At 38.5% G+C, this 14,548-nt stretch overlaps 1 protein-coding gene across 5 annotated transcripts in view; it reads right to left on the bottom strand.

The window, feature by feature from the left end:
- Positions 1-14,548, bottom strand: part of Larp (La related protein) — a 38,008-nt gene that overhangs the window by 12,294 nt on the left and 11,166 nt on the right. For 2 of the 5 annotated variants that reach the window (XR_013082508.1, XM_076790251.1), the window contains exons 2-16: positions 7,818-7,891; positions 7,348-7,401; positions 6,283-6,451; positions 6,047-6,151; positions 5,247-5,422; positions 4,686-4,807; positions 4,396-4,585; positions 3,529-4,056; positions 3,079-3,236; positions 2,757-2,991; positions 2,285-2,452; positions 1,947-2,206; positions 1,612-1,772; positions 1,142-1,396; positions 47-180 (exon numbers count right to left, since the gene is read on the bottom strand). Coding sequence is in view for 1 of the 5 variants with exons in the window: in XM_076790251.1 (XP_076646366.1) it covers positions 47-180; positions 1,142-1,396; positions 1,612-1,772; positions 1,947-2,206; positions 2,285-2,452; positions 2,757-2,991; positions 3,079-3,236; positions 3,529-4,056; positions 4,396-4,585; positions 4,686-4,807; positions 5,247-5,422; positions 6,047-6,151; positions 6,283-6,451; positions 7,348-7,401; positions 7,818-7,891 (2,789 nt within the window). In the remaining 4 variants the exon portion in view is untranslated. Of the gene's footprint in view, positions 1-46; positions 181-1,141; positions 1,397-1,611; positions 1,773-1,946; positions 2,207-2,284; positions 2,453-2,756; positions 2,992-3,078; positions 3,237-3,528; positions 4,057-4,395; positions 4,586-4,685; positions 4,808-5,246; positions 5,423-6,046; positions 6,152-6,282; positions 6,452-7,347; positions 7,402-7,817; positions 7,892-12,742; positions 12,879-14,548 lie in introns of those variants that run through there. The other 3 variants (XR_013082510.1, XR_013082511.1, XR_013082509.1) reach the window with 3 other exon arrangements.

Genomic DNA, 14,548 nt, shown 5'->3' with positions numbered 1-14,548 from the left:
CAAAGGTAGCACCCACTTTTAACATAATTGATTAGCATCTCCTCACCTCCACCACTCTGAAGTCCTCGATGCTCTTGAACTTGGACAAATATTCCTGTAATTTGGCATCCACTTGCAGCTGATTGGACTGTTTGTAATACTTTCGGAACGCCCAGAACTTCTCGAGTCCGTACAATTGACCTATCAAGTGAAATCAATGTTAACACGTTCCGCAACAAAAATCATACGTAGACTTTTAATTGGAAGTTTTATGTTGTCATGCTGAGCACCACCTACGAGGTAGAGGGGTCCTCGCAGCATCAACATTACATACCTGTTGCTTTAGCACATTTCAACCGTTCAACTGTCGCGAGACCAAACAATCGAACAGCCTACATGTCCATCCATATTAGGTTGTTGAATACGAAATGTGCGATTTGTAACAGTAACGTTAAACAAACATGACTTCTTTCTAAATGAATTCTATTGATCAAAGTAGTATTGTAATTAATAATACTGCGGATTTTATGTAGTTATAACTAGTTATTGCAAGTTTCTCGACTGTATTACGGTAGAAATGGGACTTTTTGGTCATTCGCGTTCCTCACTTACAAGGTTGTCACACCCAGTTTTAAGATCTTTTTATCATCAATGAATAGTGTATTCATTGACCAGCACATTTTGATCAAGCATCGCATAATGCTATCGCCAATGTATTAGATCAGTGCACAAGTTCATGCCCAATTCCCTGCATTTTAACACGAAATCTGGCGCGAATTTTTGTACTGACCTAATAGTCATTTTTCCATTCGTATAAAAAGCATATGCGACAAACACATAGATTGACCTTAAGAAATAAATCTGATTTCGAAGTCAAAGTAGATACCTAAGTAAGAATTGAAGATAGGACCTTAAAGATCAGCTTTGTATTTTAAAATTCTAAATTAATAGTTCTTCAGACTATAATAGTATTTATTGATCAAAGTGCTTCATAACTAGACTGCGGCGTTTATGCATTTATGGCAAATTGCAATTTATTCGGAAAATGTTTATTCTACATAAAGATCCGCAGTCTATTCATAAGATTTGCAATCTAAAACCGGATGTTTCGTGTACAACAACCTAATACAGGCAACATTTTTTTCTAAGAAATTGTACACACCGCTTTCGTAATCTTGTATCGTTTCGACCTGGAAGTCCTTGTAAAGGTGATGTCTGAACCTCTTCTCCAGACCGTAACTGTAGAATCGGAAAAGGCATTCCAGACCGTACCGGTAACCTTCTAAGGCATCCTCTTTGGCTATGGTTCGGAACTCCTCGTACATGGTACGATTGAAGTTCTCTCTCAAGAAGAACGACCAGAAACGGAAGAGCGTGTTCATTTCTTGAGACTGACCGATTCCGAGTCTCTTGCGCTCTGAAACACAATAAATATAACTGAAACCTCCACTCTTCAACGATGGTCATTTTGAATCGGAATGAAGAAGTTCTCAGATCCTCTTTTCTCATCACTAACATTCCCTCAGCCGGGAAAAGAAGACAAAATTAAATGGTATCATCATGTAAACTTCCATCAACATGTTCACGACCAGCGTCACATATGTGTGACGATCACGATTTTATATCTCTTACCCTTTAAGCAACGCGAGTGGTATTTGTGATACACTTGCTGGGTGAAACCATTCTCCTTCAGAAGAGCGTGGCTCGGATGCTGGAACGTGGGAAGAGATTGCGGCACGCTGCCATAACTGCTGGCCAGGTAGCCTTCGCTGGGACTTGTTCCTGCGCTGCTTCTGCAATATTAGAAAAATATTTTTTAGACTATGATTTACAGAATCATCGCTGGGTCAATTTCTAGTGTTCGTGTTAGTGAGAAGTCAGCTAATCCAGTAGCTACGATCTTTCTAGGACAAAAGAGATTTACAAATAAAATGCTCTGTGCATTGCAGCTATCCTCGACTACCTACCCTGTAGAATATGTGCGCGGCCGGTGCTCTCGGACATCCATGATCCACCCAACATGGTGCTCAACAGGTGGGTTATTGCTGTGTCGCGTTTTCCTCTTTCGTGGCGTTCTGGGGTCGACCGAAGGTTCATCCTTGACAACGGCGAAGAATCGCGGGACTACTCCGCTTCTGCCGCTTCTACTCAGCCTGGACTTGTCGTTCCTGCGGTTCTTCTCCGCTCGACGATCTCTCTTCTCTTGAATATCTATGGTTATTGGCACCTGAGGACCAAAGAAAAATATCTACATTAATACCTGAAAGTGTCTAGACCAAGCTGATACGGTACCGAAGGGGAATACCTGTGTTGGAAGCGACTGCGAGACCTCCATGTCGTCCATCGCCGACGGCGGTGGAGGAGGAACTTCGGGGTTCGTTTTCTTGGGGGCTTTAGGCGCCATTTTCGCGAAGTCTTCTTGGCTTATCACGTTCACCGTTTTGTAGCTTCCAATCGACGAACAGGAACTATACTGTAGACGAAATCAAACACGTGAATACAATTTCAAAACCTTGTTTTACAGGATGCGCTACAATAATGGATCACGTGTTCCTAATTTAATTTTCTTAAGCGGATACTGTAAAATTAGCATCAACAATTTTTTTCCCACTTCAACGATAGTTTGAAGTTATTGTGTTACTTGTGACGTATTAAAATTATTAAGACGAGGAACACATGTTTATGCAGCTCCTGTTTCTTGCGATTGAACATCAACAGTTCGAGCTCAATTATTTTGGCGCAACCTTTTCAAACCAGTGATGGAAGCTGGAACTTACTCTTTGACCATCTTTGGTCCACAAATCTTCCTCGTAGTAGTACAGACCATCGTTAATGGCCTGCTCGAGGTCCTGAGTTATCTTTACCCTGGTCGTCCAGTCGCCGGTTCGATCGTGGCCCTCGTGTTTGGGTATCCGCGTCGTCGACATAGACGACGACACCGTTGTTTGCGTGAAGATTAAGAGCTTGTTTAAATCTTTGTCCGACAACTCGTAATCTTCGTCGTCTTCGGACCTGCGTAAATCGTTCATCAATATATATTAGTCCTGATATTCGACAACAAAGATAATGAAATTAACACACTAGGATGACGCAACCAACCATTCGGAAAACGCATTGTGTCGGCCGGTCGGAGGCGGTGTGTCGAGTTCCTCGTCGAACTGGAAGTCCAGCTCTTCTCTCTCCTCGCTCTTGATGTTATCAACCTTCTCTCTCTCCTCGTTTCTCTCCTTGTGTGACGGTTTCACCCTTCGCCTCACCTACAGTGATTCCATGAATATTTATTGCTTATTAATCGCGTCTCATTATAAACTAGAGCGAATGCTTGTGTAACTAGTTTACATTACTTCATAAAAAATAACGAGAATGTGACTATACAAATTTTTAGCCATTTTTTTTTAATAATATATAGCCAAAGAAATAAATATTTTTATCATTAAGTAAAAAGTGTATAATTCTATTCATGTTTTTAATTGACATAGTCATTTCTATGCCGAATAGTTTAGTTAAAGCAGAAGAGTCTTGAATTTTCAGATTAAATAATGAAATTACTTCTTTCCAGACGTCGTCGCTGGGCGCCTGCATCTCTCCATTGACCTTGGCCGCCGATGCAGCGCTATTACCAGGACATTTGAGGGTCAAGGACGCTTTGTCGTCCAGGTTGGAGGACGCGTTATAGTTCCACGACGTTGGAATGCTTTGCGATTGAGCGGACTGTATTTCGTTCGTCTGTGAGTCGCTCGCAGCCTCCGCTGCTATGGACTCGTTGTTCTTACTGGTCAATTCATTGGGTATGAACTCCGGCACGTCGGGATTCAGATTTTCGCCTATCGACGAGGACACACTCTCCGATTCGCTGAGCCTGCCTACTGTCGAGAGATTGGATTGAAGAAAACGCGGAACTGGGGGAAGAGGGGTCGTCGGTAAGGGTGTGGCGGCGGGACAAAAAGCGGATTTCGACGAGAAGAGTATTACTTCGTTCTGCGACGAATTCGACCTATCTGACGACGACTCGGAGAAGACCGGGTTCCCGGCTGCGTCGAGGATGGGCCACTTCAGAGGGTCTATGGTAGTTCTGACCTGGAAATCAAGATCATACCACTTAGCAATTCTGATGGTATGCTTCGACACTAAGTGATTCTACTTCCAGGTCCAATTTAACTGTAGAACTACAGACAGGCATAACTAGACTGCAGATTTGATGGAAAATAAAAATTTTCTAAGTCAATTGTGAAAAACAATTGGAATATTTAGCTGTGACGAGGCCTACTTTCAAACACCATTGATAGGTTCTAATGGGGTTAGCGAATCCTCTTCAATTTTCTCTGGCACAAATCTTTTATCCACTTACACGTGGAATGTAGGTGGATTTCTAAGTATCTGTGCCCTGGGATAGTATCAGTTTAGGATTTTTTGTACCTTGAATCCATCCACCAACTCCAATTTGTCAGACTCCATGATCGCTTCGATGACAAGGCCCACGTCTGTCGTTAAAGTCTGCACCCGGTGGAAGGATGCGATTAGGGTGATAGGTAGAAATCCTTGCGCGTCCATCTTGCGACGTAGGAAAAAGTCTCTTAAAAGATTCTCTTCACTGAAGTAGTATTCTCTGGAAATTATAGAATAATAAAAATAAATAGAATTATAGAATAAATCGTTGTGACAATTGTACAATGATATTAATCTCTTTAAAGGGGCTGCAAACTCACATTTGATTCTTTATATATTCTTTGAGCGTCGTTACATCATCTCCGTTAATGAAATTCGTATTATCGAAATAAAATGTTCCCATGTAAGGCATCATGTAAGCTGGAAGTCCGTATTTATGCATCTGCAAAAATATACTTTGACGCAACCGTGTTTGTACTCTTGTATTCTATTGTCTAGAAGATTAAACATCAGTTCTACTTTCAATTGTTCAACAGGGGTATTCTGAGAGATTCCCATCAATTTTCATCATTATAGTTATTGTTACTAGACTGAGTAAGAAGTAGACTGCGGATCTTTATACAGAATAAAAATATTCTTCAACAATTGCAACAAACAGAAACATAATGGAAAGTTCTCTTTTGATTTAATAAGTTTAATAGATTGAAAATAGTGTATCAATATGCTTCAACCCTCTTAATCTTCTCACTACTTTCCGAATTTCATCTATCCAATTTTTTCATAAATGCATAAAAATCCACAATCTAATAATAAGTGACACTGTAGCACAGTTTGGTGTTATAAAACTGTATAAATTGGTAGAGTATGATGTGTACAGGCACCTGCATGTAGTCTCTTGTGAAGTATGAATAGTCACAGTCGTGCCTGTGCCTATAGCTACCCCGAAAGGCGCCCCGGCCACCACGTCCTCCTCTCCCTCTGAAACTCCGTCCTCCGCGTCCTCCTCTCGCGTTGTATCCTCTCCTCTCGTGCTCTCTATCCCTGAACGAATCTGTATCTGTAAAAGCCAGAGCCTCGACGTTAAGCATGAACGATCACACAACATACACGGGTGCGCGCTATTCCAAATACATGCGGTCATGCAATTATCTCGGAAACCATAGAAAACTTTCTAGCAGACGTAAGTATTATTTTACACTGTCAATTTAAAATATTCAATGTAAATCCATTCTAAAAAGCCTGTAAAAATTTGCTAAAATACTTTTAGGCATTCGAACGTATTCAATTAGCACTATGAAATAAGATTTGTTTCTGCTAAACAGTTTTTTTATTATTTAATGTTGTATAAAAGTGCTTCGACTCAATCTTCAATCAGATTTTAAGATAATCAACTATATGCAGGGTGGAACAACAGTTTATCTGAACCTTTTGCTCGCTATGATTATGGTTGGTTTCGAATGGTCTACTATTTGATATTAATTTTTTTTATTAGATGCAGATTTAAAGAACATATCAAAGTTAAATTTTGTTTCTTTTTTTTTAACAGAATATTATACTTTTGTATTTATATTTTAATTGGGTGTTTGAAGTTGAGTACAATGACTTGTATTATGAAGGTTACATATTCAAGGTCATTTAATGTCATCTTACAATACATTAGCAGAAATAAAACAAGACATACCTTCTCCATTTTTCTCTCTGTGGTTATAGTACTTTGGAGACCGTTCCCTTTTACTTCTGCTCTTTGTTATATCAATTTCCAGGGGCACCCACTTTTGTTTGTTTACTGAAAAATACAAGACATATTTTTAATGATTTGTAACAGCATCGAGAAATGATTATAGAAGAGAACAACTGCGATAGGAGCAACCCAAAAAAAATTCCGACTGCTCTCCGTTCCTAACTGTAGACAATTACCTTTCTTTTTCTTTTCACTGCCTTCAAAATGCTCATCGCTGTCATCTTGGCAGTGATTTTGCTCCTTGTTCTCCTTCCCTCTGCTCTCTATCGTTCCCGTGCTTTCTTTAACGCTGTTTGGTTCAGTTACACCATTTTGCTTCTGTGCTGTTACAGCGACCGCCTTCTTCTAGAGAGAAATTTTGTTCTCATATATTCAATGCTACTTTCTAGGTTAACACTGGCAAAGAATTAATATGAAATAGAATTTTTAAGATGCGTGGATTGTGTGAATGCAACCATGTCTCATAGATAATATATAAGTCCACATTGGTAATGGTGTATTCAGTGTCACTCTTGCAAGAAGTCTACGCTCATAGGTATGTGTCAATACTTTATGAGTTCTAGCTTTTGCTATAACTAATTCTCTTCAACCCCTTGCAATATGAAGTCAAACAAGTGGTTATACAACTTTGAAACTGAATTCAATAATGATTTCAAGAATTATCCTTCAAACAACTTCATTTTTATATATCCGATAAGTAACAAGACTGGAACCGTGGCGACTGTCTATCCATGTTTTTCAAAATATACTCTATAAAAAAATGTATAACACGAAAGAAAAATATCACACGTGTACTTCAAATACCAATGATTATGTGTACAAAATCACAACGCAAAAGATTTGATAGTTTTCTTTTTTTTTTTAATCCATAAGGCAAGGGGATGAGATAACTGATTCTTTATAACTTATGTAAAACAATATTAAAATTGAAAATAGTAAGTCAAAAATCAATTAATAAAGCAACATTAAAGTAAAATATAGAGAATAGATGTTGTTTGTTACTCAACAAAAGTCGACTTCTGCTACACGGAGAGGTTCAGAAAATTGTCTAGAAAATCAAATTCTATCGTGCACTCAAGATTTATGCTATGCTGACGTGATTCCTGAAACTGTTAGGAGTTAAACAAAAATAGGAGAAGTTAGAGTAGCAACAGAAGCGAGCGGTAGTGACTTTGTTTATCGGATTGACAAAAAGTTAGTCGAAGGACGCTAAGAAAAACGATAAATAAATTGCGACCCACCTCTCCTTGAGCGCCCAAGGTTGGCCAATCGCCGATGTCCGAGAAGTCGCTCGCCTGTAAAATGTACCAACTAAATTTTAATTGCGTCCCATAAACTTGTTAATAACGTTGCCCCACGAAAAGCTCATTCACCGTTGCATAAACTCTCGTCGATCGTCGCGAATCTTTATGCGCCCCCCGCACAGGATCGTAAAAAGACCGTGAAATGTTTTTCGTGTAACATTTTTATCTTCATATATACAATAAAATTCTATTTTATTACCTCGACTGTGTGAAATTTGAAAATCGCATATAAACATTCGCGGTAAAGTCGACAAGGAACAAATAATGAAAATCATTTCTCGGTGTACGTGTGCGTGTTTGAACGCTTGTTCGATGGGACACGTGTTTGATTTAGCTTGCAGGTTATGTTGGAGACGTGCGGGGCATGATTTTATCGGTTTCCGGTGCAATCGGGAAACGCCGCGTACCTTTTGGTTAAATTTTCTTCTGTCTTTCGTGGCTGTGACTATTGTCGGCTGACTTGCGGCGTTGATACCGTTCTCTGAAACATCAGTTCATGATATTTTGTTAGTCGAATATATCCGTAGAATTTGACGAGAATATTTTTTGTCACCAGAAATTTTTAGATACATTTGTTGAATTGATTTTGTGGGGATTTTGGTAAAAAAAAAAAAGAAACAATTCGTCTAGTGTTTAAATTTAAACCACGAAATTTATTCTCAAAGTTGAACTTCATCTAAAACAGATAGAAGTATGAACACGGTGCCCAGTTAGCTTCAAACATTTTTTGCACACGGTTAATTGTTTATAACACTATTATAAAAAATACTGTTGTGTTCTTCGAAGTGTACAGAATCGTTCTACGCAAGAAACGTTCGCATAGATCTTACGGATGAAACGCAAAAAATCCTCAAACTAAAAAATTTCTCTTTTCCTTCGCAACGAATTTTTTAACAAGTGAAATTATTGACATTCGGATATTCTTATAGAATGTTTCCCAATAATATACGTTGTAATTTATATCAAAGATCACCGATTTGCTTGAATGTCACCTAATCAGCCGACTCTCGCAGATTCCTTGCGAAACAGCGATGTAAATAATTGTTAACCCGATGTCACGCAACATTCTAGCAGCGTGGTTAGCAAAAGCGAATGCAGTGCGTGGCGAAGAGATATTTTTTTGTTTCCTCACTCGCGTTACAGGTTCCACGAAAACACTGTTCGACGTTATCGGCGATTCCTTTATTTTCTATAAATAATCGACGCGGCTCGTGTCAGAAGCGAAACAGCTCTCTGCTGTAACCGCAGCTTGTTACGCAAGTGATACCAGCCGTAGATTTGCTCGTTGACCCCTTTTCATTCGAGTCAATCTCTTTCGGTCGCCTCAAAAACACAAATCACCGCGAAAGCGAAAGTAACCTGCCACTCGTGTTACCGTCTTGATTATCAACGACCTGCCGGCTGTAGAAAAATTCGCAGAACCGCCCTGATCATTGTGATTGATAGTGAGTGTCAGGCCTTCGGAATTTGGAACGCCAGAAATTGAACTTGAAAACTTTTTTTGCTAAAATTAATTTTATTCGTAGTACACGAAGTCTGTGCTCGGAGCTTCTTTTACGGTTTATAATGAAAGGGGTCTGCTGTATGATATGGTATGTTTAAATTTTTCGTAAGTTTCCTGTTTTGTTAAATAATTCGAAAAATATTAGACAAAATTGGTGCTTTATAGTTGGCTCGTTCCGTTTGAACATTGTTTAAGCAGGTTTTAATGTTTGTGATGTTGTATTAAAATGTGTCGTTGTATTTGGGAGAGTCTACAGAATTTTTCTACGTAAGATACATTTCCGCGGCTTCTACAGTTTCAGCACAAAAAAATCGAATGGTGCGCTAACAGTGTCCCAAACATTATTTGTTTAAAAAATGTGTTAATATTCAATCCACAGAATCGTTTTACATAGAAAACATTTGCATACCTCTTACAATTAGAGAACAAAAAATGTTTAAAGTTGAAGAATATCCGAAAGAATAGTATATCTTCCCCTGTTGATTTCAAAAATTATTTATACAAGTCTAGAAGCTTGTAAAGTTATAAAAAAAATATCTGTACTTTGGACAGTCCGTATTCCGCCCAAGACACATTGGCATCTTTTACTGTTGAATCGTAAAAAATTTCTAAAACCAAACATTTGACTTTGAGAATCAATTACTGGTTGTCGAAGTGCAGGGAAATCAATTAAAAGATACTTTGTTGCAACAGTGCGTGTTCATCTGGAACGGAAAAAAGTGTTTAATATGTAAAAAAAAAAAACTACAAAATGTCTCTTTCATTTTTAATCTAATTAAATATCGTTGACGAAGAAACCACGTCACCCGTTCGCGTTCCTCGTAAAAAACGCCAATAAAAGTGCGAATTTGCATAAAGATCTTGCGGTCTATGATTATCTCGTAGCCGGCACCGACGAAAGCAACCTCGAAGGTGTATCTCCGTACGCGTTTTGCACAACGGCAGGTGTTTTTCTTTTTTTTTTCTCTCTATTTTTTCAAACCGGCCGGTGCTAATTTAGCAACACTTTGCAACGCAGTCGCGATTCGCCAGGCGCTACACGTAACACGCGGAATAAAAAATCATCGCCTAACAATAAAATATCAGTGACTTGCGCAATCCCTTCACTTCGAACAAATACTAATACAATTTTCACTTAGAGAAATTCCTTGAACGCGGAGCGAATGTTGAGGAAACGTACCGCCGAGTATGCTGCTGTTTGATTTCGGGCGATAACTGGCAATATGTTTAACATTTAATAACTTCGGACTTTCGAACTTGCTCACTATCTATGCATTCCTTGGTTCGGCGTGCAATGCTCGCTATGTAATTGTCATTGGCAGGCAGATCTTTACGTAATCTCGAAATTTGATAAAGTATTTTAGTAGAAGCGTTTATCTCGCCATTTAAAAAATCTGGTTAGGAGCAAGGTTCGAGTATTGAACATTGTGGTTAATTTGCGCGTTAGCTGATAGTTCGTTGTTATTAGTTTCTACGAAGCAAGATCCGCACGTGATACCTCTGTACATGATAGTTCTATACCAGGAAAATGAGGTAAGATAAGCGTTAGGCTATCTGACGGTCACCTTGCCGGAAAAAAAGATAAAAGTGTTTCGTAGAAATTGTTTCCGCTTTTTTCATGCGATAGTAATTTAGGGGCTACCTTTCGTGAAATAAGAAAGATCGGATTTTTTTAAAAATGGCGTATTCTATCAGTACGATCCTTCCGGAATATTTTCTCAAAGTATCTCCGTCAAAAAAGTGTATTGGATTAAATTTCGGTATTTTGCAGAAATGGTTTCGGAAAAATTGCTGCCATGGGGTTCCAGTTTAAGATATTTGATTAAATTTTTTAACAAATACTACTTAAATATTAATTATATGATGAGATGTGTACAGGTTGTCCCAAAAATTTCGCACTTCCTTGAAATGGGCGATTCCTGAGGTGATTTGACGTAACTTTTTTCTTTACGAAAATCTTCTCCGCGGCTTTGTTGAGGAGTTATTAACGAAAAACACGGACCAATCAGGGCGCGGCTACAGCGGACGAATTCCGACTCAACCAATGCCAACGCCACGCTCAGCGGCGCCTGCGCCGTGACGAAGTCCGTCCGCTGCAGCCGTGCCCTGATTGGACCGTGTTTTTCGTTAATAACTCCTTAACAAAGCCGCGTAGAAGATTTTCGCAAAGGAAAAAGTTACTTCAAATGAACCCGGGAATCGCCCCCTTCAAGATGGTACAACATTTTTGGAACACCCTGTATATTGATTTGTCAAAGAAAGATAATTTTATATATAACAAACATTGTTGATCTTCTATCATTTTTTAACAGTTGATAAGTACACCCCCCCAAAAGAATATTATAAGAAAATGGCTGTCACGCTTTTCTAGTTTGTGCCATGCAGTTCAAATTCTCAGCAAATGCTATTTAGATATCACAGAATAAGATGTACATATTAATTTTTCAAATAAACACAATTTTATATGTAAACAAAATTGATGCTCTCCTATTTTTCAACTGCTCATAGGTACACTCCCCGAAACATTGTTATAAGAAAATGGCTGCCACGTCTTTCTATATTGAGCTATTCAGCTCAAATTTTCAGCAAATACTACTCGAACATCGTACAATAAGATGTGCATATTGATTTTTTAAAGTGACATGATTTTGTTTATAAAAAAAATGGTCGAGTTCCTGTTATTTTTCAACTGAACGGAATGCAACCCATTAAACGCGTTCCAGGTGATCCAAAAACACCTCGGGCGTGTTATTTCATATACTCTAAGTCGAGTTTGGGCTATCTTCGAACCATCTAACTCGGCTGGCAGCCTCTCTCGGCCACCTCGGTTTTGTCCTGTTGCCAAGTTAGTTTCGTGTGACGGTCTCAACGCCGGAATAATAACGACGCTCTAACCGAAACGTATTCGTTGTCAACAACCGTCAGACGGTGAACGGTGAACAATATCGTTACGTCGTAACACAACCGGTTCAATTTACAACGAGACTGTTTAACAGTCAGATAATTTCACCGTGGAAACAAACCCACGTGGGAAAGAGATCATTCTTCTTTCTCTGTGACGATTACACTTTTCATTATTCGAACCAGTTCCGAGTCAACGTTAATAATGCTTCCGAAAGACTGGAGTAATTTATTTAACTTTAGAATTGAAATTAAGTTTTATATATTTTTTTTCCATGGAGAACGATTGATTGAATTATTTGATTTAGACACATAATAAAAATCGCATAAAATCTAAGTAAATTAAGTCCAGATATTTTTATAAGATGAACTTATGACACGTGCCAGTCGCGTTTGGTGTTCGATAAGATTAGTAATTAACGATTTGAATTTTAAATGATAATACAGCGACCTAAATAAATAGTGGTCAGAGGAAATCATGTATATTGTTAATAAGCTATCGGTTATTCAACTATTAATTACCATAAGCAACACTAGCCATTCTTTTCTGCTTAATAAACTGTACTCTAGGATTTAGAAGACGGTCGGTCTTCGTGATTACACAGATGGCAATGTTTAACTCCAATTAGGCAGCTCTTTATCAATTTGTGTAAATATTTGTCGTACTGTATCTGGATCCGTTAATCATCTTATTGCACTCGGTCGAACATTTAGTTGAAATAATCATCACCTGATATCGAATAAATTTTGAATCAATTTCAAATTGACAGAATTGATTTGGAATAAATATTGAGCTCGTTCATTAAATATCGTATACACGTATACGACAGATAGTTCTAAGGAAAACTATTTAACAACAAAAAAAAATGTCAAGAGGAAGAGTTGTCAGAAGGAAAGAAGCAGAAAGATCAAGATCCATAGACTCACGTTGAACGGAGCGGGCTTTATTCCTGTTGATCTTCATGTCGCGAAGCACAGTGGTCGATCCACGATCCACGATCCACGATCCACGATCCACGATCCTCGATTCCGTGATCGCACGCCGGTTTTACATAACGCTCACGTAAAAGCTTGCTCGGCTGCGCTGACACTTGCCGGTGTTAGCGAGCAGAACGGAGGAAACATGACAGAGACAGTCTCGTTGAGTCGAAGAGAGAGAGAGAGAGAGAGAGAGAGCACACGTTTCAATCCTGGCACTCGAACGCGATCGCTTTGTCTCGTTGTTGTTTCGGTTTCGGAACGGTGCGAGCAGTGCAACAGGTGTGCACGCCGGTGCAACGTGTTTTCTCCTTCGTCTGCACTTCTGCTTCGCGAATATAGTCGGAATTAAATAAAGGTACGCTTTAAGTTAGGTCTAACACGATTTACAGTCGATTTGGATTTGATTCAGAATGGATATAGAATCGTTTCCGAATCAGTTTCAAAATAACGTTGAATCGATTGAGAATCGACTCTGCGTGAACATAGAATTAAGCAACTGCAGTTCCGAGCGAATCGAGTCGAAATTAAATAAAGGTTTGCCTTGAGATGGGTTCGAAGTGATTTAGTAGTCAATTTCGATTTGAATTCAGTATCGATTCAGAATGGATTTAGGATAAGCTTTGAATTTATTTTAAAATAACTTCAAGATGACTAACACGTTGAATACAAAAAATGTATGCCACTGGACGTTTATTTATTAATAACAAAGTTAACTAGATTGTAGTGCCAGGTGGAAAGTCGATTATCAAGTGAATGACAATGAATCGTCATTGATAATGTTAATCGGTTCCAGAAATAAAATAGGTGAACCTTGTGCGAATAAATTTCTATTGTTTTCTTTTCTTTTCGCACGTCATTCAAATGCATTGAAAATCAATTTTGTAACAACTTGGAATTCAATTAGAATCAACATCGCTTTGTCTCGATGTTTCGGAATGGTGCATTATGTGCAACAGGTGTGCGCTGCGGTGCAATGTTTTCTCTCCTGCTGCAGTTCTGGTTTTTCGATATTCGATAAAAGTTTGCTCCGTAATCGGTTTTATGTGATTTCGAGTCTATTTCGATTCGGTACGATATTGACTTTGAATCGCTTTAAAAGCAATTCCAAATCGATTTAACATTGATTTAACAGCAATTTTTAATCGATTTGAAATTAACTAACAGTCAAGTTCGAATAGTTTTAGGTTCGATTTCGAATTGAGCCCGAGTCGGTTTCAAATCAACGAATCATTAATTCTAAATCGATTTCGAATCGACTTAGAACCAATTTCAAATTAATTTAAAATCAATTATGAAACCACTTAGAACCGACTCGGAATGAATATCGAAGCAAATTCGAAACTACTTGGAACCAATCCTAAATCGACATTGATATGACTATACTAATCAACTTGAATCAATTCTGAATGAATCGTCTCCGAAACCAAATATAAACGAACTTTTGATCAACTTTCGATTAATCCTGAATCAATTTCGAGTTGGTTCCGTGTCGACCCAGAATCAACGCTTAATCAATTTCGAATCAACGTAGAGTCAATCCTGAAGTAATTATTCGACTAGTAATCAACTTTAAATCCAATATGAAAGAATCTTTGGATTCCATCGGTTTAAATCGTGTGTAAATCAAATTCGGATCTACGTCGACGCGACATCAAATAGATTTTGCACCGTTCTCGCATAGATATAGATTCAGTCATATGTCGATTTAGAATTGACTCAACGTGACTTCGAATCATCATCAAGTCGACAGCG

The sequence above is a fragment of the Halictus rubicundus genome, chromosome 7 (assembly GCF_050948215.1).
Source record: "Halictus rubicundus isolate RS-2024b chromosome 7, iyHalRubi1_principal, whole genome shotgun sequence".
Lineage (NCBI taxonomy): Eukaryota > Metazoa > Arthropoda > Insecta > Hymenoptera > Halictidae > Halictus > Halictus rubicundus.
The sequence above is the reverse complement of the archived record's forward strand: the minus strand, read 5'-3'. Positions and strand labels throughout refer to the sequence as shown.